Genomic DNA, 26,585 nt, shown 5'->3' with positions numbered 1-26,585 from the left:
GAATTTATTTGCATTCTGCAGAGGGAAATAAGTATTTGATCCCCCACCAACCAGTAAGAGATCTGGCCCCTACAGACCAGGTAGATGCTCCAAATCAACTCGTTACCTGCATGACAGACAGCTGTCGGCAATGGTCACCTGTATGAAAGACACCTGTCCACAGACTCAGTGAATCAGTCAGACTCTAACCTCTACAAAATGGCCAAGAGCAAGGAGCTGTCTAAGGATGTCAGGGACAAGATCATACACCTGCACAAGGCTGGAATGGGCTACAAAACCATCAGTAAGACGCTGGGCGAGAAGGAGACAACTGTTGGTGCCATAGTAAGAAAATGGAAGAAGTACAAATGACTGTCAATCGACAAAGATCTGGGGCTCCACGCAAAATCTCACCTCGTGGGGTATCCTTGATCATGAGGAAGGTTAGAAATCAGCCTACAACTACAAGGGGGGAACTTGTCAATGATCTCAAGGCAGCTGGGACCACTGTCACCACGAAAACCATTGGTAACACATTACGACATAACGGATTGCAATCCTGCAGTGCCCGCAAGGTCCCCCTGCTCCGGAAGGCACATGTGACGGCCCGTCTGAAGTTTGCCAGTGAACACCTGGATGATGCCGAGAGTGATTGGGAGAAGGTGCTGTGGTCAGATTAGACAAAAATTGAGCTCTTTGGCATGAACTCAACTTGCCGTGTTTGGAGGAAGAGAAATGCTGCCTATGACCCAAAGAACACCGTCCCCACTGTCAAGCATGGAGGTGGAAATGTTATGTTTTGAGGGTGTTTCTCTGCTAAGGGCACAGGACTACTTCACCGCATCAATGGGAGAATGGATGGGGCCATGTACCGTACAATTCTGAGTGACAACCTCCTTCCCTCCGCCAGGGCCTTAAAAATGGGTCGTGGCTGGGTCTTCCAGCACGACAATGACCCAAAACATACAGCCAAGGCAACAAAGGAGTGGCTCAGGAAGAAGCACATTAGGGTCATGAAGTGGCCTAGCCAGTCACCAGACCTTAATCCCATTGAAAACTTATGGAGGGAGCTGAAGCTGCGAGTTGCCAAGCGACAGCCCAGAACTCTTAATGATTTAGAGATGATCTGCAAAGAGGAGTGAACCAAAATTCCTCCTGACATGTGTGCAAACCTCATCATCAACTACAGAAGACGTCTGACCGCTGTGCTTGCCAACAAGGGTTTTGCCACCAAGTATTAGGTCTTGTTTGCCAGAGGGATCAAATACTTATTTCCCTCTGCAGAATGCAAATAAATTCATATACTTTCCACAATGTGATTTTCCGGATTTAATTTGTGATGTGCTATCTCTCACTGTTACCAATAACCTACCCTTCAATTATGGGCTGCTCATGTCTTTGTCAGTGGGCAAACTTACAAAATCAGCAAGGGATCAAATACTTATTTCCCCCACTGTACACTCCATTGTTCTACTCCCCATATGATGTTTTGACTTTGACTTTGTCTTCCCATAACTCTTCACAATGTAACCCATAATCGTACTGTTACAAATTGTATTTCCATCATTCACAATGTATTGTAAGCCACACTGAGCCCGCAAATAAGGTTGGAAAATGTGGGATACAAATGCAATAAATAAATAAATAAATAAATAATAAATAATAAAAAAATGTCCCCCTTTCTGTGAGTGGGCGAGGAAGGGGGACATTTATTCAATAAGTTATGGATTATTGTAATGATTTTAACACAGTAATAATTTGCCTGCTCATTGATTACTGTACCCCACAGGTCATTTTTTGTGGAAAGCTTGTATTAGAAGCCGTGCGGTCAGCAGCTCTAATGCACAGCTTTCCGTATCAACTCTTATGTGCTTCTATGACAGACAATGAACTTCACGTGCCTGTCTGTCATCTTCTTTCTTCTTCCATGTTTGAATGGATGTCTCTTGTACTCTCCTGGGGGGGGGGGGGGGGGGGGGAGGAGGAGGTTGCTCTTGCTTCTCTGATTTCACCTCCTTCAGCCTTTAGTTCCTTTGTTTGTAGTGGTGTTGGTGGTCTGAGGGTGGGGGGGGGGCTTCTTCCTTCATTGTCCAGGAAAGGGGGTGGGGGTTTAGGAACTATCTTTCCTCTGGCTGCTGCAATTAGTGCGGGGGGGGGGGAAGCCTTGCTACTCCTGTTTCCTGTAGGAGCTCTTCATCACTGCTGAACTTCCTCTTTCTTACATGGGCCATTCCAGTGCTGTCTCTTCCCAGTGAAAGGGGGGGGGGGGGGAGTAATGATCACTGGGGATTCTTCTCAATGGACCCAACTGCTGGCCCAATGGTACCAGTACCATCTTTGATCCTGGCATTTCTGCTTTCTAGCGGCGCTGGAAGGCAGGGGCACCATCTTTGATCCTGGCACCATCCCGAGCAGCAGCACAGGAGGACTACTGCATCCAGGACATACTGCAGTTTCAGATGTCTATATCCGGGCTTTCTAAAATCAGCATTTGAATGTCCATGCAATATGGACGCCTAAATGCTGATTTTCAGATGTCCAAAACATGAATTAGGCTTCTAAAATATGCATCTGTGTCTTCTAAACTAAAAGGTATCGAGCAATAATTTGAACACCAGATGTCATGTATCACTGTTACGTTTGAGAAGACTTTTTTGTGGATTCCTGTAAGAATTGCTCAAAAATGTCTGTGTTGTTATCTTTTTATTTCCCTTAGAGAAGTGTGAGGAGGGATATTGATCAAACATTTACAGTGCCATCTCCTGTAGGTGACCTTCTTTTTTTCAGCTGAGCTCTTGATATAATGTAACAATCTCTCTCAAGAGTGCTGACTGGAAGAATTGGAGTACAGCTGAGACACAGGAAGGAGGAGGCAGCAGAACTGAGGAGAGAGGGAAAACCAGCTGTGTAGCTTGTCTTGCTTGCATTTTGGAGGCAATTTTTGGACTGTGCATATAAATGTAATGTGTAGTTTGTACCTGCAGACTTTACACCATGTTTTTCCCTTTAAAAATCTACTAGGAAAATGCTTGTGCACAAATTTGCATTTGATACTTGTGTATTTTTTCTATGTAAACTTACGCTTATACTCAGGGCCAGTCGTAGACAGGGGCGGTCGCAGAGGGCCTCAAACTCCTAGGGACCCTGCACCTCAGGCATGTCTGTCCTCCTGTCTTGGAACACCTCCCTGCTCTGTACCTTAATGTGCATCCACATTTCAGTAAAGAGCCTCAGGCAGCAGCAGTGATTTTCATATCCTGTCAGCTGCCGAGCCCGGAGCCTCCTTGCTGCTGTATCCCGCCCCTTCTTTTGATGTCACTTCCTGCTTCCTCAAGGGCGGGATTGCAGCAGCAAGGAGGTTCTGGGCTTGGCAGCTAACGGGATATGAAAATTGCTGCCTCTGTCTGCCGCTCTCTACTGAATAGTGGTGGATGCATATCAAGGTGTATTGGGTGATGTGGGGTTCCAAGAGCTCTAAACCTCCTTTTAAACTGATAAATTATGGCTTATGGTGTTGGGCGCGGGGGGGGGGGGGGGGGCAGCGCGGTTAGGGGGCCCACTGAACTGGTATGCACAGGGCCCTGCATTTGCTAAGTCCGGCCCTGCTTATACTTTTGAAATTGCCATAGTATGCAACCCCATCTCCACCCACAATCTATGAGAATTTGAAGAAGTGGGAAGCTGAAGGAAGCCATATATCCCCAGACAACTGTTCATGCAGAAATTTCTTAACACCTGTTGTGGTCACTGGGTAGATGAACCAGCTTAGTACCAGCACCATATACCCCATCCACCTTAGCAAGTATGAACTAAATGGTCCATGGAATTCAGGCATATGACCCTATTTAGCAAGCTCCCACTAAAGCTCAGTTTACATCTTAAGGTCCTTCATTTACATTCTTAGAAATGTTAATTTTAGCACATACAAGTCAATGTCTGTACAGATTAGCTGAATATGCATGTTAAGGGGGGAATTCTGTATAGGGTGCTATGCGGAACTGTCTTTATAGAATACAAGCTTAAGTCATTTTTTTGTCTCTAACTTTAGGTGCAAGTATTTACACCTGCCAAAGGCTACTGTAAATACTCGCACCTAACTGCTGTCAGGTACAGATATGGAAGTATTCTATAATTCCACACCTAGATCCTGGAAATGCCATAACCCACCTGTGCCCCTCCATTGCCCACGGCCGCTTTGGAGTTGCATACGAGATGAATTAGGTGCCTCGGGTTATAGGGGCACAGAGCAGATACACATGTAACCGGTAATTAGTGCCAATTACCATTTGTTAAGGCCAGTTTATTGTTATCACCAATTTATTCAATTACTTTACAAGTGTATCTGCTATCTGTGCCCAAAATTGCATGTATAACTTTGGGTGACCTATACAGAATTTGGGGGTTAGTATGTAGCATGCTCTTTGAAGTACGCAGTATCCCCCTGTATAAAAGTTGCCAAAAATTGCGTGTGCAAATTTAGGCGTGCTCCTGATTTGCACGTGCAATTTAATAGAATAATGAGCCAATTAGTGTCAATAATTGCCTTTCTAACAAGCAATTAGTAGCACTAATTAGATTTAATTGGGACTTATGCATGCAGTTTTAAGCATGGGATCTGTGTCTAAATTTAAGCATGGCCCGAAAAAGGGGGGCACAGAAATGGGAAGGTCATGGGCATTTTGGGGCAGATCAGGGGTGTGGTTTTGAGTTATTTATTTATTTTATTTTATTTGTTACATTTGTACCTCACATTTTCCCACCTATTTGCAGGCTCAATGTGGCTTACATAGTGCCGTGAGGCAATAGCCACCTATGGTGAAGAAACAAATATAGATTGAAGTTATTTACAATGAAATAGATATAAACAGACACATCAATGGATCATAAAGAGGGAAGTTATATAACGAATATAAAGTTCAATACAAGTTTAGATTTCTTTGTGTTGTTGGATTTAGGTAATTAAGTTGGGTCAGTAGGATATGCTCTTCCAAACAGGTAAGTTTTTAGTAATTTCTGGAAGTTGAGGTGGTCGTACGAAGTCCTCAGGGTTTTTGGGAGTACATTCCATAGTCTTGTGCCTATAAATGAGAAGCTGGATCCATGAATTGATTTATACTTGAGACCTTTGCAACTAGGGTGGCGGAGATTTAAATAAGAACGTGATGATCTGATTGAATTCCTAATTGGCAGGTCTATAAGGTTAGACAAATATCCTGGAGCATCACCATATATAATTTTATGGACCAAGGTACAAAGTTTAAAAGTAATACGTTCTTATGCACGTAATGATAAAATAATGGTACTCTGCATGTAAATTTGCACCATGTTTTCTTCAGAGCAAATGGTGGTGCCTAAATTTATGTGTGATCTCTATGCTTAAGTGTTATTCTATAAACCATGCCAAACTCTAGGCATGGCTTATAAAATACCACTCAAGTGGGGCTTTTTCGGTGTTTTTTTAGGTGCCACATATAGAATCTAGCCCTATATGGCCCAGTTTCTATAAATACAAAAATAAACGTTGAAATCTTAAATTCTAGACCTAGTCTATACATTTATGACAAAATACTAGACTTTGATTTTAGTCAATGTGCTTTCTAATATATATATATATATATATATATATATATATATATATATATATATATATATATATATACAGTGGGGGAAATAAGTATTTGATCCCTTGCTGATTTTGTAAGTTTGCCCACTGACAAAGACATGAGCAGCCCATAATTGAAGGGTAGGTTATTGGTAACAGTGAGAGATAGCACATCACAAATTAAATCCGGAAAATCACATTGTGGAAAGTATATGAATTTATTTGCATTCTGCAGAGGGAAATAAGTATTTAATCCCTCTGGCAAACAAGACCTAATACTTGGTGGCAAAACCCTTGTTGGCAAGCACAGCGGTCAGACGTCTTCTGTAGTTGATGATGAGGTTTGCACACATGTCAGGAGGAATTTTGGTCCACTCCTCTTTGCAGATCATCTCTAAATCATTAAGAGTTCTGGGCTGTCGCTTGGCAACTCGCAGCTTCAGCTCCCTCCATAAGTTTTCAATGGGATTAAGGTCTGGTGACTGGCTAGGCCACTCCATGACCCTAATGTGCTTCTTCCTGAGCCACTCCTTTGTTGCCTTGGCTGTATGTTTTGGGTCATTGTCGTGCTGGAAGACCCAGCCACGACCCATTTTTAAGGCCTTGGCGGAGGGAAGGAGGTTGTCACTCAGAATTGTACGGTACATGGCCCCATCCATTCTCCCATTGATGCGGTGAAGTAGTCCTGTGCCCTTAGCAGAGAAACACCCCCAAAACATAACATTTCCACCTCCATGCTTGACAGTGGGGACGGTGTTCTTTGGGTCATAGGCAGCATTTCTCTTCCTCCAAACACGGCGAGTTGAGTTCATGCCAAAGAGCTCAATTTTTGTCTCATCTGACCACAGCACCTTCTCCCAATCACTCTCGGCATCATCCAGGTGTTCACTGGCAAACTTCAGACGGGCCGTCACATGTGCCTTCCGGAGCAGGGGGACCTTGCGGGCACTGCAGGATTGCAATCCGTTATGTCGTAATGTGTTACCAATGGTTTTCGTGGTGACAGTGGTCCCAGCTGCCTTGAGATCATTGACAAGTTCCCCCCTTGTAGTTGTAGGCTGATTTCTAACCTTCCTCATGATCAAGGATACCCCACGAGGTGAGATTTTGCGTGGAGCCCCAGATCTTTGTCGATTGACAGTCATTTTGTACTTCTTCCATTTTCTTACTATGGCACCAACAGTTGTCTCCTTCTCGCCCAGCGTCTTACTGATGGTTTTGTAGCCCATTCCAGCCTTGTGCAGGTGTATGATCTTGTCCCTGACATCCTTAGACAGCTCCTTGCTCTTGGCCATTTTGTAGAGGTTAGAGTCTGACTGATTCACTGAGTCTGTGGACAGGTGTCTTTCATACAGGTGACCATTGCCGACAGCTGTCTGTCATGCAGGTAACGAGTTGATTTGGAGCATCTACCTGGTCTGTAGGGGCCAGATCTCTTACTGGTTGGTGGGGGATCAAATACTTATTTCCCTCTGCAGAATGCAAATAAATTCATATACTTTCCACAATGTGATTTTCCGGATTTAATTTGTGATGTGCTATCTCTCACTGTTACCAATAACCTACCCTTCAATTATGGGCTGCTCATGTCTTTGTCAGTGGGCAAACTTACAAAATCAGCAAGGGATCAAATACTTATTTCCCCCACTGTATATATATATATATATATATATAGAAGCCTTTTTACTAACGAGTGGTAAGATTTTGCAGCTACCAAGGCTTAACAGCTAAAATTAATGTATGGTTTCTGCAAAACCTCTTTTTTTTATCTGTTGGGGATATTTCCAACAGTTTGCCATTCAGTTAAGGCAGAGAAAAGTTATTTACTGCACATTTACTGAATGTCAAATAATGGAGTTGTGGCTAGCTGAAGAAGGCTTTTTTTTTTCCTAAATACAGTAAGTGCAGCAGTGGGAAGAGCTTGGGACAAGTCTTTTAAAGATGTAGCCAGACACTGCTAACTAGCTAAGGCCCTGAAGTAATAGTCCATGACCGTTATTAAATGGACTGGGGAAAACCCACTATTTCTGGGATAAGCAGTTTAAAATGTTTTGTACATTTTTGGGATCTTGTCAGTTATTTGTGGCTGGGCTCGATGGACCTTTGGTCTTTCCCAGTATGGCAATACTTATGTACTTATTAGCAACTAAGGGGTACTTTTACTAAGGTGTGCCGAAAAATGACCTGTAGATGCATGTTTTGGGAGCACACAGAATCATTTTTCAGTGCACCTGTAAATAAAATGCCGTTTTAAAATTTTTGCCTAAAATGGATGTGTGGCAAAATAAAAATTGACTTGCGTCCATTTGGGGTCTGAGACCTTACCACCAGCCACTGACTTAGCGGTAAGGTCTCACACGGTAACCGGGCGCTATTCATCTACATGCGCAGAATGACGAATGCCGCCCAGTTTTTTGCGCCAGATAATAAAAATTGTGTTCTGCCGCACGTGGCGGACATGCGTCAAAAATGAAATTACCACAAGGGCTACACGGTAGCCAGGCAGCAACTCAAAATTGACACATGTTGGGCACGAGTAGGTGCCTACGCAGCTTAGTAAAAGGCCCCCCCCCCCCAAGTCTCATTGCATAAAATGTTACCTAAAGTAGAATAATGTGCGCTACTAGTTATTATCATGTGCTAAGGTGGTAGCATGCATTAGTAATGTAACCCTAAATTTACAAAATTAAGCCAGCCAAATTCCAGCCAACTAGATTTAGGTTAATTTTCAGCTGAAAACTTAAACAGGTTCATCTGGAAATTTTCCTTAAAATGACTAGCTACAGTTAGCTGATCATCATGCCTCTTAGGATGCCTTTGAATTTCCGTATCACTGTTCTCTCCTATCCCCATTTTTCCTTTCCCCTGGATTCCATAAACACCATTCATGCTTTAAATAATATTTAATATTTCTATCTATCTATGTATCTATCTATCTATAATGCTTTGGCATGTCAGCTGGTTGCAGTCAGTGATTTGTAAGGCACTGATCATCATAGGCTGAACTTCAACCTGGAAATTCGGGGGTCCTTTTACAAAGGCACGCTAGTGTTTTTAGCACGTGCGCGCTAAACGCTAGAGACACCCATAGGAATATATAGGTGTCTCTAGCGTTTAGCAAGTGTTTATTTTTAGCGCACGCTAAAAATACTAGTGCACCTCTGTAACAGGACCCCTTAATGCTGGGCCAGATTTGGGTACTGGCATTGCATAGCTTGGCCAGCAAAGTTATTTACGCTGACCAGTATTTAGCAGCAATATCCGTACAACTATCCGGGAAAGGTAGGAAAGCTACTTCTGCAGTCCTACTTACCCAGATATTTATCAGGGCACAGACACTCAATGTGGAAACTTAAACGCATAAAACCTTTCTTTCCACGTGATGTATTTCTCAACTTAATACAATCAATACTATTAAGCCATTTAGATTACTGCAACGGAATTTATGCAGGTTGTAAAGAACAACTAAGAAACTTCAGACCACACAGAATACAGCAGCTAGACTGATATTCGGAAAATCAAAATTTGAACGTGCCAAACCCCTTCGTGAAAAACTACACTGGCTTCCCACCAAGGAACGTATTGCCTTCATGGTTTGCACTCTGGTCCACAGGATTATTTATGGCAAAGTTCCTGGATATATGTTAAACCTCATAAATCTACCACCCAGAAACAGTACTAGCCTATCCCGTACTTACTTAAATTTGCATTATCAAGACTGCAATGGTCTTAGATACAAATTAACTTATGCATCCAGCTTTTCCTACATAAGTACACAACTGTGGAATGCTCTGCCCAAAACCTTGAGATCTATTCATAACCATCTCAACTTCAGGAAATTACTGAAAACCAACTTGTTTAAGAAGGCCTATCACCCTGACCCAAATTAACTTTCTACTTCCTGCGACACAGAAAAACTATGGACCGTATTGGACTTCTATCACCACCCCCTCTTTATTTCTTTGTTGCTCTATACTTATGTTTCTTTCAAGTTGATTACTATATTGTGTATTTGTATTTTATTGAACCGGAGCCTGCCTCTCCAGTATTGTGTAAGCCACATTGAGCCTGCATCTAAGTGGGAAAATGTGGGATATAAATGTGTTAAATAAATAAATAAAATATTGGCCACTCTGACGTCACTCTTGGACTGCCATGGCATTAACTGGAGAGAGCCATAGCAGTCAAAGCAGATATTCAACAGCAGCCCTATATGTTTTATACAATACAGTATAAAATCTTTTATATACCATCAATACTGAAAGCTTCAGATGGTTTTACAATTTTTAAAAAAGAAAAAGTAGAACAATCCTCTCCTGAGCTCAATTCACGTATTTAGAAAATAACCAAGGCCCCGATATTCCAAGTGATTTAGCTGGCCGCTCATTGGTTAAATCGCTTGATCAGAACTAGTGCTAATATTCAGTGGCATTTAACTGGCTAAGTGCCGCTAAATATCATGGTTAGTGCCAAATTTAAAGCCGCCTATGTTGGGGGAGTTCCGGGGGTGGAGTCAGCACTTGCTTGCTTAAAGGCTGATATTCAGCCCTTAAAGGCCAGATTCTATATATGGTGCCTAGAAAATCAATGCAGAAAACATTTCCACATAAGCGTATTCTAGATTTAGGAGCGGTATATAGAATATGCTTAGTCGATATCTTAGTGCCTAAAACTATGCACCTCCATTTACGCCAATGAAAATGTGGCATAAATCCCATCATGTAGATTTAGGCTCAGAGGACCATATTCTATAACAATGCACGTAAATTTGGAACACCCACGAAATGCCCATTTCCCTGCCCATACCCACACCCCTTTTTGCCTGCATGCATTAAAAGTTAGGCGTAGTGCATTACATTGTTGTGCATGTAAATTCTAATTACTGCCAATATGTGCTCATTATTGCTTAAGTGCTGTTAATAATGCTGATTGGCTTGTTAAGCCAATTAAGTTACACTTGTTGTTACAGAATATGCTTGGAGTTTGGCACAGAATGCTAGGCGCGCTATATAGAATCTGGTGGTAAGTGGCCATGTGTACAGCATAAATGGGACCACATAAAAGTCTGTCCTATTTTTATGCGATAACCCATAGCCGCTTAAGTGATGAATATTGACTTAAATGATTATGTCTTAACTGGCTTAAAAATAACAAGACATTTAAAGCCGAAGCCTGCACAGGTCCCATCTTTGAATATCTGAGACTAATGCACTTGGCGGTGAGCAGAGTGCTCACTGCCCGATGCCTGAATATTGCCCCCAGGTTTTCAATTTACATATTTAGAGAATAACTAGGTTTTCAATCATTTAAGAAACCTCAAATAATTACATTCAATTCTCAATAAAACTGGAAGAGAATTCCAAAAACTGGGAGCAACTTCTTTAACCATTTTTTTTACGAGTAGATGCTAGCCTAATGGATGAAGCAAAGGGATATCAGGTTTATTAAGTTGTGTTGACTGTGATTGAATCAGAACAGATAAATAACTACAATCAATGTGGTTCTATAGTGGTTATTTTAGGGAGGAGCCCTCTCTTTATTTACAGGGTTCTTCCCACTATGGATATACCGCACAGGCACCACTTTTCCCTCAGATAATATATTTGTTGGCAAACAATAATTTAAAATTAATACATTGCACACAATGTCCGATGTACCAACCACTATGTCCCCTAAAAGTTCTGTAACTCAAATTACCCAGTATAAAAACTGGAACTGTCTCACCCAGATGTTTCAGTGTCACACTGTCACTGTGCCAGGGTTTCAAATCTCAGGCTTGTTTGGTTCCTTCTGCTGGGATCTGGAGTTCCTCAGTCATTTGGCAGGATCTCTCCAGTTTCTTTTTCTTGCTGGATCTCCTCCGGTGAGGTTCATAGAGAGAGCACCAGTGCAGGCTGCAGATAGCCTATGAATGCCACTGTCAATGGGCGGAGTGAAGACTGGAGGTGATTTTAAGGTAGGGGGGAGGGAGAGATGCGACAGGAGGGAGAAGGGAGGGAGATGCAGCATGAGATGCACCCTATGTTCAAAATTCCTGGCTATAACACTGGCCTCCACATTTTCTCTCAAATACAGAGTCCTTGTCCATGCACATCATCTGGTCCTTGTTCTACTGATAACTCCAGGGAATGGCCTTTCTCAGACCTCCTACAAGAGATTCCATGTTATAAGGCTTCATTGTTCTTAGGAAAGAAAATTCATAATTAAATGTCTGCCTCTTTTAATTCAAAGTTTATTTTAGCAGATAAAATTCTTCTGAAAGAAATTCACAGCAGATATGTTTAATAAAAATATCTTTAAGTTTTCATCTGTTGTTAGGAACCAGCCCTGTGGGTGCAGTAGGTCTTTGGATCTCCCAGTCATTTGAAATATTGACACTTGTGCTCTGTTATACGGGATTCCTTTCTGTTTCTTTCAATTTATCTGTCTTAAATGCAGCAGCTCTAAATAGTTCACGAGTTTTCTTCATGAGAGTTTCTTTTTAGCTGTCAATATGTGTATTGCTTACTGAGCACAAATCACTTTGTTATAGCAAGTACTTCTTTCAACAAGATAGGACTTTGAGAGAAACATCAAAGGAAATAAAATTGCCATCTCCTAAGATGAATTGCTAATTCCTTCAGAATAAAATGAATGACCAAGGGGCTCATTTTTGAAAGAGAAAAGCATCCAAAAAGTCAAAAAGCTCCACTTCAATGGATTTCTTCTCAAAATGTCCAAATTGGTATTTTCAAAACCTGTTTTGCAAAAGTGTATCTATGCATTTTCCTTGCAGAGTGTCCAAATCACAAGGGGACGTGTTGAGGGTGTTTCAAAGGTGGGATTACATAGTAACATAGTAAGTGACAGCAGATAAAGACCTGAATGGTCCATCCAGTCTACCTAAAAGTCATCACATTCATTATCAATTCAAGATTAAATCAACAATGAATGTGATATTATATACTTGATCATGGTGCTCCGTCGTAAAAGGACCCCCATGAAACCAATTCAAAACAGTATCACATACTCCAGTATTGTTTAGCCTTGCAAACATGATGTTATGGTCGACAAGGTCAAACGGATATGACAGGTCAGATTGGATAATAATCATTTTCATAGCACAACTCAGTAAAGCCCTACCATTAGCCCAAATGGCTGCAATAACAGTCTTAGTACTGTAGTTTTATTTTTTCTGAAGCTGGACTGCAATGGATGTAACAAGTCATGATCTTCCAAGTAGGGGCGTAGCCAGACTTCGGCGGGAGGGGGGTCCAGAGCCCGAGGTGAGGGGCACATTCCCCCCCCCCCCGCTGACCCCTCTGCCATTTTTGTCCCACCTCCCCCACCGCTGCCACCAACAACAACTTTGACCCCCCCCGGCACCAACCCTTTCGACCCCCCTTCCCGCTGCCACCAACCCTCCCCCACTGCTGCCGTCACCGTCAGGTACCTTTGCTGGCGGGGGACCCCAACCCCCACCAGCCGAAGTCCTCTTCTCCGGTGCGGTCGCATTGCTGGCTGATCTGCAAGGCTTCATTCTGTTTCTGTGAATCTGATGTCCTGCACATTGTACGTGTAGGACGTCAGACTCACAGAAACAGAACGAAGCCTTGCAGATCAGCAACGCGGCCGTGCCGGAGAAGAGGACCTCGGCTGGCAGGGGTTAGGGTCCCCCGCCAGCAAAGGTACCTGGCGGCGGCATTGGGGAGGGTTGGCGGTGGGAGGGGGGGTCGAGAGGGTCGTCAGCAGGGGGGGCCAGGGCCAAATCTACGGGGGCCCATGCCCCCATGGCCCCACGTAGCTACGCCCCTGCTTCCAAGTACTTATCCAACATCTTGGAGATGTAACCTTCCAATAGCTTCACAAATAGCAATATGGAAGCAAATGGACAATAGTTGCTAGCAGATTGCAAATTACCCCCAACATTTTTCAGAATGTATGCTAGAACAATTTTCTCACAGTATGTTGGAAACTGACCTGTCATTAAACATTGATTCAACCAGGACGTCAGAACAGATAAAAAAAAAAAGCATTGCTCATAAAATTAATCAGATATGCTGACCACGGATCTAAACTGCAATTGGAATTAGCATATCTTGTAACCAACCTTTCAGTTTCAATGCTAGTTATTGGAGTAACATTATTCTAACAACAATCTACCAGAATTTCATTCAATAGAACCAAAAATTCAATCTTTCTATAAGAGATACGTTCAGCTTCTTACGAATAGTTGCTGCTTTTTCTATAAAATAAGAAACCAAGCAGGAATACCAGAATCAATAACAGTTAATTATCAGTGTTTAAAAGATTTTCCAAGACATTGAACAATTTGCAAGAGTCAGAGAATTAGAGTCAGTGAGCTTGGAGTAAAAGGTCTTTTTCTTTTCTAGCTATTAACCATTTATATCAAGACACTTTTGATTGTCAGATTTGTTTATCTATATATTGGAAGGAGATTTTCTCCAAATTCACTCTTCCAAGAGTCCTGTTTTAAACAGAGAAGTCCATCATCAAACTGTGTCTCAGATTTACGAGGAGCTTTAAATTAACCTTAAGAGGTGCTAGTTCTTGACTTAAATTAAGATCCTTCTGCGCCTCCAGGATCCGACCTTATGACAGAACCTGAAATACGCTTCCTCTTTTACCCCTTTTTTGATTTGATCCCTCTTCCAGCAATCATTTTACATTCTTCCTTAACTACAACACACTATCCCAATTTACACCCTCTTCCCACTCCCTACCTCTACCACCTTCTTCCCTTACCCATCTTACTTACCCACATTTTATTATCCACCTCTTTATATACTATATTCAGCTGTTTTATTTATTTTGTGTTATCTTGTAAACCTGTTATATTTGTAAGCCGCATTGAACCTGCTATTAAGTGGGAAAGTGTGGGTTATAAATGTTACAATACTACAATACATCTAAAATATTTGGTGCATAAAACCACCAGTTTAAAAAGAAATCCTGCATAGTGCACAGTAGAAGTTTTCATCAAATCTCCTATTTTGTTCCAAAACAAAGGAACATCAATTTTTCCGCTGGTCTGTGTGTAGGCCTATGATTTTTAGCTTCAGAATCTTGCCAAAAGATCGTAAAATTCATTTAAAAGTGATCATGGCAATGGGGTACAAGTGTTAAAATGCAAATATGGATAGTCTAAGTTCCCATTAGTCATTGCTAAGATATCCAAGTCATGACCCTTATCATGTGAGCTCTGTAATTTAGTGAAAGTGGAAGTAATTACTCAGCAAACTTGTTTTTCACCATTTAAATCTGAATCCAACGACATACCCAGACTATGAGTAGATGTTGACAAAGAAATAGGTTTGTTGTTCAGAGTCAAGCAAAGATCAGAATTTAATTTTTTTTCCTTTCCCACCCATATTAAAACAGTCTTTTCATCATTCAACTTTAAATTGTCCACCCTTAGTTATACTTATGCCTGTATGATGGAACCTGTTCATATCGTTTGCAGCTTCTACTGATTTTTCTGATGTTATGAGTAAAATGAACTATTCTGTATTTTAATTTTATTATGTTTCCACAGAGTTCCTGGAGGATGACTCTATGTAGCACAGTTGTTTGAAGACATTTTAAATGGCTGGTGTGGAGCTTCTGTATATCGCTAAAGATGATGGAAAACCTGATGTGTGTAACAATGTGGAATGGAGTTTAAATACTTGCTATGACCATGATGAGAAAGCTGTAACAAGTGGATCAACCTTTTGCCATGAAAGTCAGTGTATAGCCTCGCAATGGGTATCACCTACTGGTGATTTCGGCCCTTCGGAGAAAAAGAAAGTGTGTTGTGCAGAGGAGCTGGAGACCTCCTTTACGTACATTGATGAAAATGTCAACGTGGGACTTAGAAGTTCCCCACTTACTATCAGAAGCTGTCAGCTGCCTCCCCATGATGCTTCCTATAGAGAAATTCAGCTAGAAGGGATGCACGATCCCTCCATGATTTCCGAGGATGAAACCATATCAGAAGCTTCAGGAAAATCTGTAGATTATGGGTTTATTAGTGCGGTAACATTTCTGGTGACAGGGATCTTACTAGTTATACTTTCTTATGTGATACCAAGAGATGTGAATGTGGATCCAAATACAATATCAGCAAGAGAAATGGAACAGCTGCAGAAGAAAAGTGCTTATATCGGAGCCCATTTAGATAGGTGTGTGATTGCCGGGCTATGTTTTTTAACCCTTGGTGGGGTAGTGTTGTCTAGTTTATTAATGGCATCGATGTGGAAAGGAGAACTATACAAAAGGAATAGATTTTTGTCTTCTCAAGAATCTGCAAAACTGTATGGTTCCTTCAACTTCAGAATGAAAGCCGGTACAAATGAAAATATTGCAGAGCAAACGTTAGCGGAAGAAAATACACTCGCCATAAATAATTAGTGTGACGGTGATTTTAATACATATTTTTACTGAAACACTATGCATTCATACAATTTTTATGAAATTGTTAGAAGGATTCAAGCCAAGATAACTGTTATGAGGTTGAGGCCTATTAACCTAATTGATATTTTGCCTCTTGAGTTGTTATTGGCGAATTACATGTACAGTTTTCCTAACTAATAAGGGTGAAATATTATAGTATAGATTGGAATTTCTAGAATAACACCATTAAAGAAATTTTAATTTGATTGAAACTTTAGGTTTCTTTATTTGTACACTTCCTTTCTCAAAAAAGATATAGTAGAATTAGAAAAGGTACTGAGAGGGGTGATGAAAATGAAAAAGGGGATGGGATGACTGTCCTATGAGGAAAGGCTGAAATGGCTAGGGCTCTTCAGCTTGAAGAAAAGATGGCTGAGGGGAAATATGATAGAGGTACATATAATAATGAGAGGAATGGAATGGGTAGACGTGAGTCGCTTGTTTACTCTTTCCAAAAATAATAGGACTTGGGGCATGCAATGAAGCTACAAAGTAGTAAATTTAAAATGAATCGGAGAAAATACTTCTTCACTCAATGTGTAATTAAAGTCTGGAATTCATTGCCAGAGAATGTAGTAAAAGCAGTTAGCTTAGCGGGATTTAAAAAGGTTTGGATATCTTCCTAAAAGAAAAGTCCATAGACCATTATTAAAATGGACTTGGTGAAAATCCACTTCTCATTTCTAAGATTAGCAGCATAAAATGTATTGTACTGTTTTGGGATCTTGCCAGGTACTTGTGACCTGGATTGGCCACTGTTGGAAACAGGATACTGAGCTTGACGGACATTCGGTCTGTCCCAGTATGGCAACACTTATGTACTATTCATGCTAAATGATTAAAAGACTGTCCTTTTAAAGCCATTGCTTCATTATGTGGGTCTTTTACTAAGCCGTGGTAGTGTTTTTAGTTCGTGGTAGCAATCAGCTTGCAGTAAACGCTGAGATGCCCATTATATTCCTATGGGTGCCTCAGCATTTACCACCAGCTTATTTCTACCACTAGTTAAAAATGCTACCTTGGCTCAGTAAAAGACCTCCTATGTGAAAATATGTTATAGGATATGTACAACTGTATCAGAAACTAAAATTCTGGGGGAAAAAAATCAGTGCAGTGGCATGATGGTAGTAAACAGCACAATCATGCAGAAGGACTTGGATTTGATTCCTTTCCTGGCTCAAGTCTTCTACTCCCTGAGTTATCCAGAGCTGGAGAAGCTGCAAGAGCAGTGTTTGGGACCTTTCAAGGGCTAGGATTGTAGTGATGGTGCTGGTCAAGGTTTCTAGATACAGTTCTGAGGCATGACTCCAAGGTGCAGCCCTGGTGCAGTGATATACACAGGATTAAAAAAAAACAACTTTTGTTCATTTGGGCTTTTCCTCCCTAATTTTTAGATTTTTTTTCTTTCAAGTCATCTCACACATTTATTTAAATAAAAGTTTCACTTCTCATTAGAAGTTTTTTAACGCATGCTACAACTTGCTTTAATTTGTAGTTTAATGCATGTTAAATCAAGTTAGCATGATCTTAGGGGTTGATATTCAGAGCGATTTTACTGGGCAGGACAGGCCTCTGCCTGGTTACATTGCTCTGCCAATGCTAATTTCAGTGATACTAAACTAGACAGTGCCACAGAATATAAGCTCTGAGTGCAGCACATTCTCTGGTTTGTGCCAGGGCAGTCTAGAATCATAACTACTATGGACCTGAGGTGATTGGGGCACCACAGATATTCAATTCTGGTGCCCAGATAACTAACTGGGCGAGCGAACTACATACAATGCTGTCCAAGCTATGCCCACTTAGTTATATTGAGTATCAGCTGGACCTGGATAACTTCTGGTGGCCTGTAAACACCCAAATATTCAGGGCTGGTAGATGGATTAGGCCCGACACTGAACATCCAGGTCTAATTCGGCCCATGGTAGTCAGCATTTAAAACATCGCTGAGCACTGTGAGCTGAATATTGCCACCTAAATTTATTAAGGTGAGTTACCGAAACAAGTGCGCCCTAACAAATGCACATTCAGTACTGAGGACAATTGCCGCAATGGACTATATGGACAGCGTCACCACGTATGAAGGATTTTTGCTGGCATTAGCCAGATAGTGCCACTGAAAATCCACCGATGGCTGACTTATTCCCCTGAGAATATGCTCATACATTTTCATTGAAGATACATTCAACCCAGCAGAAAGAAATGCTATGATTAAAGCACACTGTGCATCTCACAAAAAATACATGATCTTGTGTACGCTGGTGTCAAACATCAAGGTGTGCTAGCATTTGTAGCACATGCTAAAAATAAGTGTGTGCTAAATGCTAAAGATGCTCATAGGAATATATGTTACAGTAGTATATAGACATATAATCGATTATATATGTGAAGGGAGTGTGCAGTTACTCCCTGAGTCTCCACCGCATATTACCTATTGTGGCTGAAAAGCTAAGTATTAGCTTTTCAGCCACAATAGGTAATATGCGGTGGAGACTCAGGGAGTAACTGCACACTCCCTTCACATATATAATCGATTATATGTCTATATACTACTGTAACATATATTCATTTGAAACTAAAAGATAAAAATGGAGAAATTGAGAAATATGATATAAGTAAATGTTATACTAGAAAACCAAAGAAAAATTTAAAAAATCGGGATTTATGAGGATTGCGATACCGCCTCTCTCAAAATGCTTGGCTCAAAATACTTAAAGCCATTTTAGAGGTCGGTATGCTAATCTGAGGATCTCCTGCAGACGCCTCAACGTGTTTAGTTATACAATGAGGATAAACTGAAGTGAAGTTGAGTATACATGCATAGGAATATATGGGCATATCTAGCATTTAGCGCATGCTTAGTTTTCGCATGCACTTAAAACACTAGTTCACCTTTGTAAAAGGACCCCACTAATTCTTATGTTGCTGCAAATGGCAGCCCATTCCTACCAAATAACTGCCTCTGCTACCCACAGGGAAAAAATGGGTAGCTATCAATGCACTGTCTCTGTCCCACAACAGCTGCTCCTCTCAGCTAACCCTCTCCCTTACTCCACTTTCTCCTGAAGCAATACTTCTGTTATTGACAGAGGGAGGCTGCCAATGTATGCCTCTCACCACAAGATCTGCCTCCAATGCTTAGTCCTTGACCACTCTCCCGTGAAGAACAATTCCCAATTTATTAGATTTTTTTATTATAATGTTAATTACGCAGAGCAGAACGCCTTTGGCGGAAAAATTACAAAAGTTGTGCTTTGAAATAATCGTTCATGGAGCTATCTCTTTGTTACAACTCTGAACTTAAACTTGCAAAGAAGAATTATTTCATCAAAATTATTAGTAGCTCCTCTAATCCAGCTAGGAGGTTGTATAAATTTTTTTCTGACCTCACTCATTACGATAGTTTGAATGCTGGTCAGAATTTTCCTTCAGCTACTGCTTTGGCTAATTATTTTCAATTGAAAATTGCTAGTTTACAATTATCACTAACTCCTAGTACTGAATCCTATTCATCCACTACTACTGAGGCGTTAAGTTCCATCAATTGTTCTGTATACTAGAGTGATTTTAATGTTCCTTCTCTTACTGTTTTAGAAAAGACAATCAGTGATATCCATCTTACCACTTCTTTATTAGATTCTGTTCCATCCAATTGGTTAAAGATTTTGCAACATGGATTGTCACCCTTAGTTCTTCACTTGGTAACCTTAAGTGCAACAATTGGCAAAGTGTCACGTTTTCAAAGCTGGAACTAGGTTTGTGAGCCCTTGGGCCATTGCTGAGGAGCGGCAGTGGCAGGCAAAACCACCCCACACCGGAGACTAGGCAGAGCAGGACTGGAACCCTGGACTGGAGTTGCAGCAGAGGCAAACAAGCAGAAATAAGCAGAGCAGACACACTTAAACTTCACCTGCATTTGGCCGCCTTTCACCAGGAGTTGAGCCCCTGACTGCAGGTGGCTGGCAGGACTTACTGGGCAAGGCAGGACTGGATACCCACTCGGCTGAACCAGGACTGAGGGTCAGAGGGGAAAGGAACATACAGGGGCAGCAGGGCAAGGAAGGGAAAGCTAAAGGGCAGGACTGAAAGCTGCAAGCAGCCACTAAAACAGGGAACAAAACACTGATAACAAGACACAGAACTGAAAGCTGCAGAGCAGCCACAAAGACACAAACAGACAAAGACTAAACACAAAACTATAACCCAGAGACAGGACTAGCAAACAAACAACAACCAAATCTAAACTACACACAGCCCAACTAGAAACAAACAAGAGTCTCAGGCAAGAACTTAAACAGAAGTGCAACAAGCACCAACATACCATGCAAAGGCAGAGAATATCCAACTGACTAATAAGTCCCGCAGCATCTGAGGCTCAGCTGCAGCAATCACCAGGCAACTATGGGTGCTGTGTAGGTTCAATCCAAGCAAGCAAGTCTGGCAGCCCAGAAGATCCGGACCGGACTGGACTGAAATCTGGAACGGGTGACAATAACCAGATAGTCCATTGCAGCCACCAGGTCTGCCACCAGGTGGTGAGAGGAAGGAGAGCACGAAACATGGGCACAACCGTGACACAAAGTGCCTCAGTCAGGGAAAAAGGCTGTCGTTAAGCCTATCTTAAAGAATCCTAAGTCTGATCTGTTAGACCCTTCTGACTACTGTCCGGTCTCTAACCTGTGCGTCCTAACAAAAATTACATAAAAAGTAGTATTTAACCAACTGGTTGCTTATGTTGATCAAACTAATATTCTGCATCCACAACAGATGGGTTTTAGAGCTATACATAGTACAGAAACAAGAGTGACCACATTGCTTAGCAAACTACACACTATCCAAGAAAAGGGAGATATTGCTCTCCTCATCTCTTTAGATTTATCAGCTGTTTTTGACCTTGTGGATCATTCTTTGCTTTTGGCACGCCATCAGTTAATAGGTCTAATAGATACTACTCTGGCTTGGTTTACATCTTTTCTCAAAGGGAGGGTTTTTTTCTGTTTACACTGTTACTGGCACATCTTCTAATTATGAATTAACTTGTGGAGTACCCTAGGGGTCAGTCCTTTCACCGTTACTTTTCAATATTTTTCTTAGTCTACTCGCAACTTTACTTCAAGATCATAATATATGTTTTTTTTATTTATACAGATGATATTCTTCTAATATATCCTACATCTCCATATTCTATTGATCTAAAACCCATCCAAAAGGCAATTACTGCTTTGTTCAAGTGGCTAACATCCCAACTAAAATGACAGTGTGTTGGATCAGAGGTTCCCTTAGCGCACCATCTATACCTTTACATTTCTTCGGACATCAAATCACCTCTGTTGAGTCATTCTGTTACCTGGGAATATATATTGACTCTAAACTTTCATTTAACACACAAGTTTCAAATGTTGTAAAATCTGGGTTTTTCAGGTTGTGTTGCTTAAAGTCGATTCGAAATTATTTGGACTTTAATTCTTTACACACACTATTACATGCTATTTTGTCAATTCTCAGCTAGACTATTGTAATTACCATATATGCAGGCTGTCCACAATTCCAATTATGTAGACCAGACCCTCCAAAATTCTGCAATCCATCTATTGTTCAAAGCAAAATGTCTTGAATCTGTTATGCCATTATTCCTTTTGAATCTGTTGTGCCGTTATTCCTTGAACCTGTGTCATACCATATCTGGATTAAAATTCTGTTACTTACCTTTATTACTTTATATTCTGGTAGCTCTGCATACATTTGTTCTTGAATCATTTCTTGTACTCCACCCCATTCACTTCGATCACTTGACGCTAATTGTTTGGTGTTGCCTTTCCCCTAATCAAGCTCATTACAAGTCAACTCGAAACTCAGCGTTCTACTTTCTGGCTCCCTCCCTTTGGAATAATTTACTGGCAACCATTAGGGTGGAACTCTCATTAAGTTTAAGAAACAGCTTAAAACTCATTTTTTTTCAATTGGTCTTTCTGTTTAGGGCCCATTGATTTTGCACAGCCAGTACCTGTCGGACTTGCTAACACTATAGTTTGTGTCTATAGTATTTGATTTTGACCATTTTGTAATTTATTGTACTTGAGTGAATGGTTTCTTTCCGTTAGTATATGGAGTTCCTTTTCTTTGAGTTTGTGTTTAATATTTGCATTGTTAACTGCTTCGACCTATTGCGATGTAAAGGCGGTATATCAAGTTGTAAATAAACATAAACATAAGATGTAAATAAAAATGTGGATAAAGGTGAGTATCTGGATTTTTCTGAAGGTATTTGACAAAGTTCCTTATGAAGGACTCTTCAGAATTTGAAAAAGTCATTGGGTAGGATACCACGCCTTATAATGAATTGGAAACTGGATAAAAACTGGAACCAGAAAGTAGGTCTAAAATACCTTTCCAATTGGAAAAACAAAAGTCAACAATAAAGTGCCCCAAGGGTCTGTGCATTAGCTGAACTGTTTAACATATTCAGAAATGATCTGGAGAAGGAGCAACAAGTGAGGAGATCATAGCTGCAGATGACATACAATTTTTCAAAGTCATTAATACAGAAAAAGATTGGGATTAATTGCAGAAAAATTGCATATGACTAAGAAACTGAACATTTAAATGGCAGATAAAATTGAATGTGGACAAATGCAAAGTGATGCACATAAGGGAAAAGCAATCCAAAATGCTAAGTTCTGATTTATTATGTACCACTGAAAAAAATATATCTTGGCGTTATTCTGGATATGTCCAGTGTGCCACAGCTGCTGAAAAAAGCAAATAGAATATAAGGGATTATTTGAAAAAGAATGAAGAACAAAACTGAGGGTATCATCATGCCTCTGTATAGTCCATGGTGTGAATGAATTGAGTCTCCCTATCTCAAAAATGACATAAAACTAGAAAAGATTCAGAGAAGAGTGAAAGAAATGAGAAGTTAGAAAGTGCACACTTACATTGTGGCATAGTTGTGCATTTCCCCTTCTTCCATTCAAAAACTGAGACATTTGTATGCGGAGAACATCCTGGTGAGAGAAGTGGTCTGAGAGTACCAGGGACTGGGTGGGTTATTGGAGGGGAAACTATGGTATCTATGTGTTCTGACTGATGGTGTATGAAAATTGTGTATACAGGTATCTGTGACATAGTGTAGGTGTGCATCTCTAAGAATGTCTGATGGGTGTGTAGGGTGTGCATGAGATGGCGGAGTTTAATAGAATGGGATGTTGTCTTGAGAGGAGTGTGGTAGGGGAATATGAGTCACTGTATGTGTGTGAGGATTTGTGTGGGATGTTGGGTTGTTTGGGATTTGTTTGGGTATGTGGTATCTACTGTATGTGGTGCAGTGTAGAAAAGTCTGGATATATGTTTAGGGATGTTCTCACATCTTTTCCTTCCCTCACTTCCCTTTTCCCCTTATACTATTTCCAATTCTCTCCCCCTCTCTCTTCCCTTACATATTGTTCTTTTCCCCCTTGTATGTACCTCACCTCCTCTCCCCTTCCTTATACTCTCCCTTTCACCTTACATTCTTCCTTCTCTTTTCTCTACTTCTCTTCCTCCCTCATACTCTCCATCCATCTTACCTTCTTTCGCCACCCACTTTCCTTCTTGCAGTCTTCCATCTTCCCTCCCTACTCTATTTCCCCTTCATTCTCTCTCTTTCCCTTAGTGCCATAGGGAATAGGAACCCAGTGGCTCACTTCAACACTTGGGCCCATTGTTGCCCTCCCACCAATAAGCTGATTCTTGCTGGCCTCTGCAGAAACTTATATGTAGATACAGAAGGACAAACAGATGAAGCAACATTTCCCCCTCCCTCGAATAGGCACTACTGCTACATCGAAATGCATCTAATAAAGGGAATAGAGCACCTCTCATGAAGAAAGGCTAAACATCTTCAGTTTAGAAAAGATAATTGTCAGAGAATATGATAGAATTTTATAATGTCATGTGAAGTGGAGTGGTTAAACAGTGAAAAGTTGCTTAATCTTTCAAACAATGCCAAACTAAGAGAATGTTCTGTGAAACTAACAACCAGTATATTTTTTTATTACATTTGTACCCTGTGCTTTCCCACTCATGGCAGGCTCAGTGCAGCTTACACAAAGGGGCATAATCGAATGGAAACGTCTATTTCCATGGGCGTTTATCTCCGAGAACGGGTCCGTGAAGGGGCGGACCGAACCGTATTTTCGAAAAACATGGACGTTTATCTTTTTTTGAGCTGGGCGTTTTTGTTTTTCAGCGATAAGGGAAACCGAAAGCGCCCAGCTCAAAAACGAATAACTCCAAGACATTTATTTGTGGGAGGGGCCAGGATTCGTAGTGCACTAGTCCCCCTCACATGCCAGGACACCAACCGGCAACCCTAGGGGGCACTTTTACAAAAAAAAAAAAAGGTAAAACAGCTCCCAGGTGCATAGCACCCTTCCCTTGGGTGTTGAGCCCCCCAAATCCCCCTCAAAACCCACTGCCCACAAGTCTACACCATTACTATAGCCCTAAGGGGTGAAGGGGGGCACCTACATGTGGGTACAGTGGGTTTGGGGGGGCAGTTTGGAGGGCTCCCATTTACCAGCACAAGTGTAACAGGTGGGGGGGGGATGGGCCTGGGTCCACCTGCCTGAAGTCCACTGCACCCCCTAATAACTGCTCCAGTGACCTGCATACTGCTGCCAGGGAGGTGGGTATGACATTTGAGGGTGAAAATAAAAAGTTGTGAAACGGCATATTTTGTGGTGGGAGGGGGTTTGTGACCACTGGGGGAGTCAGGGGAGGTCATCCCCGATTCCCTCCAGTGGTCATCTGGTCATTTAGGGCACTTTTTGGGGCCTTATTCGTGGAAAAACAGGGTCCAGGAAAAGTGCCCTAAATTCTCGCTAAAAATGCATATTTTTTTCCATTATTGGCAAAAGGCGCCCATCTCTGATCGCCCAATAACCACGGCCCAGTTCCACCTTCACCACGCCTTTGACACGCCCCATCAACTTTGTCCGCATCCGTGACGGAGTGCAGTTGAAAACGTCCAAATTCAGCTTTCGATTATACCGTTTTATTTGTTTTTGTGAGATAAACGTCTATCTCCCGATTTGGGTCACAATATAGGCATTTTTCTATTTCAATTATAAGCAGGATAGTGTATACGGGTACTTATTTGTACCTGGGGCAATGGAGGGTTAAGTGACTTGCCCAGAGTCACAAGGCACTGTCTGTGCTTGAAGTGGGAATTGAACTCAGTTTCTCAGGACCAGAGTCCACCACCCTAACCACTAGGCCACTCCTCCACAGTATATTGAAAACAAATCATTAGTGCATAATTAAGCTTTGGAATCTGTTGCAAGACTACATGGTCAAGTCGACCAACTTAGTGTGATTTAAAAGAGGACTGGACAAGTTCCTGGAGTAAAAGTTCATAAAATTTTTATTTAGCCAGATAGACTTGGGAAGTCATTGCTCATCCGTGGAAATGAGTGTTGAGAAGGTAATCTACTTTAAAATTTCACATTTCATACTTCACTTTGTTATACCACATATAGTTAAAAATATTTAAGTGATTTACAGTCTAGATAAAATTAATAAGGTAAGTGGAAAAGGTGGAAGTTGAAACAAAAGTGACCTAAGGTACACTTTCCAATGTATAAGAGGATAGGGAAAAGGTTGGAAGTAAACCCATTCAATGTAAGATACAAGAGGAGGGGATGGAATCAAGATGGCGTCAGTAGCGGATGTGTGCTCCCAAAGCTCCTGAGACACATCGTTGTTTTTTTCGAGAGAAGTTCTTTTCCCCGATTTCAAAATGGGGAAAAGAAAGGGGAAGACGGCAGTTCCTACCTCCGTGGTTCCGCCGACGACGCCAATCTCCCGACAAACAACTTTGGAGATCTTCGGAATTGGGAGCCATGGTGAACAGTTGACTGCTTCGACGGGTTCGGCTGTTTTAGAAGCGGACCGCAGCATTGAAGGAGCGACGTTGAGTCCTCCTTCTTACACCGCTCCTCCACAACCCGGAAGCGAAAGACTTCCTGAAGGGCCACGGCAGTTGGAAACGCTATTTGCAACGCCGTTGGGAGGAGGACCTTCAGGCACTTCAACCCCGGGAAAGGAGATAACAACGCAGGAGCAATTGCTGGTCAATGCCCCTGCTCCCCGAGGTTTCGCCGCCGAGAGTAATGGAGGAATACAGAGACCTTCAGTGGTGACTATGAATTCATTATGGGACGCAATTCAAGGGGTTAATAGTACATTACTCCAGATGAATATTACTATTAATGGTGAAATTAAGGAAATTAAACAGACTAGTGAAAATCTGTCCAAAAATTTTCAGGAACAGAAAGAAAAAGTTTTGAAGATGGAAGCTGAAGTTGGAAAACTTCAAAATCTAACGTTTTCCTTAATTAAAGAAAGAGAAATACAGGAAAAGAAACTAGAAAATCTGGAAAATAATGCCCGAAGGAACAATCTAAGGCTAATTAATTTTCCAAAATCACCCCTTGTTACTGCTATAGATATGCTTAAGAGATATTTTACTCAAATACTGGGAATCTCAATGGAGGGTTATCCCCCTATAACGAGAACCCAGTATATT

The 26,585-nt window shown here is 41.3% G+C and overlaps 1 protein-coding gene across 1 annotated transcript in view; it reads left to right on the top strand.

Moving 5' to 3' along the window:
• Positions 1-16,032, top strand: part of TMEM74 (transmembrane protein 74) — a 60,990-nt gene extending 44,958 nt beyond the window's left edge. Inside the window, exon 2 of the mRNA XM_030190204.1 lies at positions 15,117-16,032. Within this exon, the coding sequence (XP_030046064.1) occupies positions 15,167-15,973 (807 nt within the window). The 5' untranslated portion in view covers positions 15,117-15,166 and the 3' untranslated portion in view covers positions 15,974-16,032. The remainder of the gene's footprint in view (positions 1-15,116) is intronic.
• Positions 16,033-26,585: the final 10,553 nt, after the last annotated feature.

Source organism: Microcaecilia unicolor, chromosome 1 (assembly GCF_901765095.1).
Source record: "Microcaecilia unicolor chromosome 1, aMicUni1.1, whole genome shotgun sequence".
In the NCBI taxonomy this organism is placed as follows: Eukaryota; Metazoa; Chordata; class Amphibia; order Gymnophiona; family Siphonopidae; genus Microcaecilia; species Microcaecilia unicolor.
Note: the sequence above shows the minus strand (reverse complement) of the source record. Positions and strands in the feature narration are given on the sequence as shown.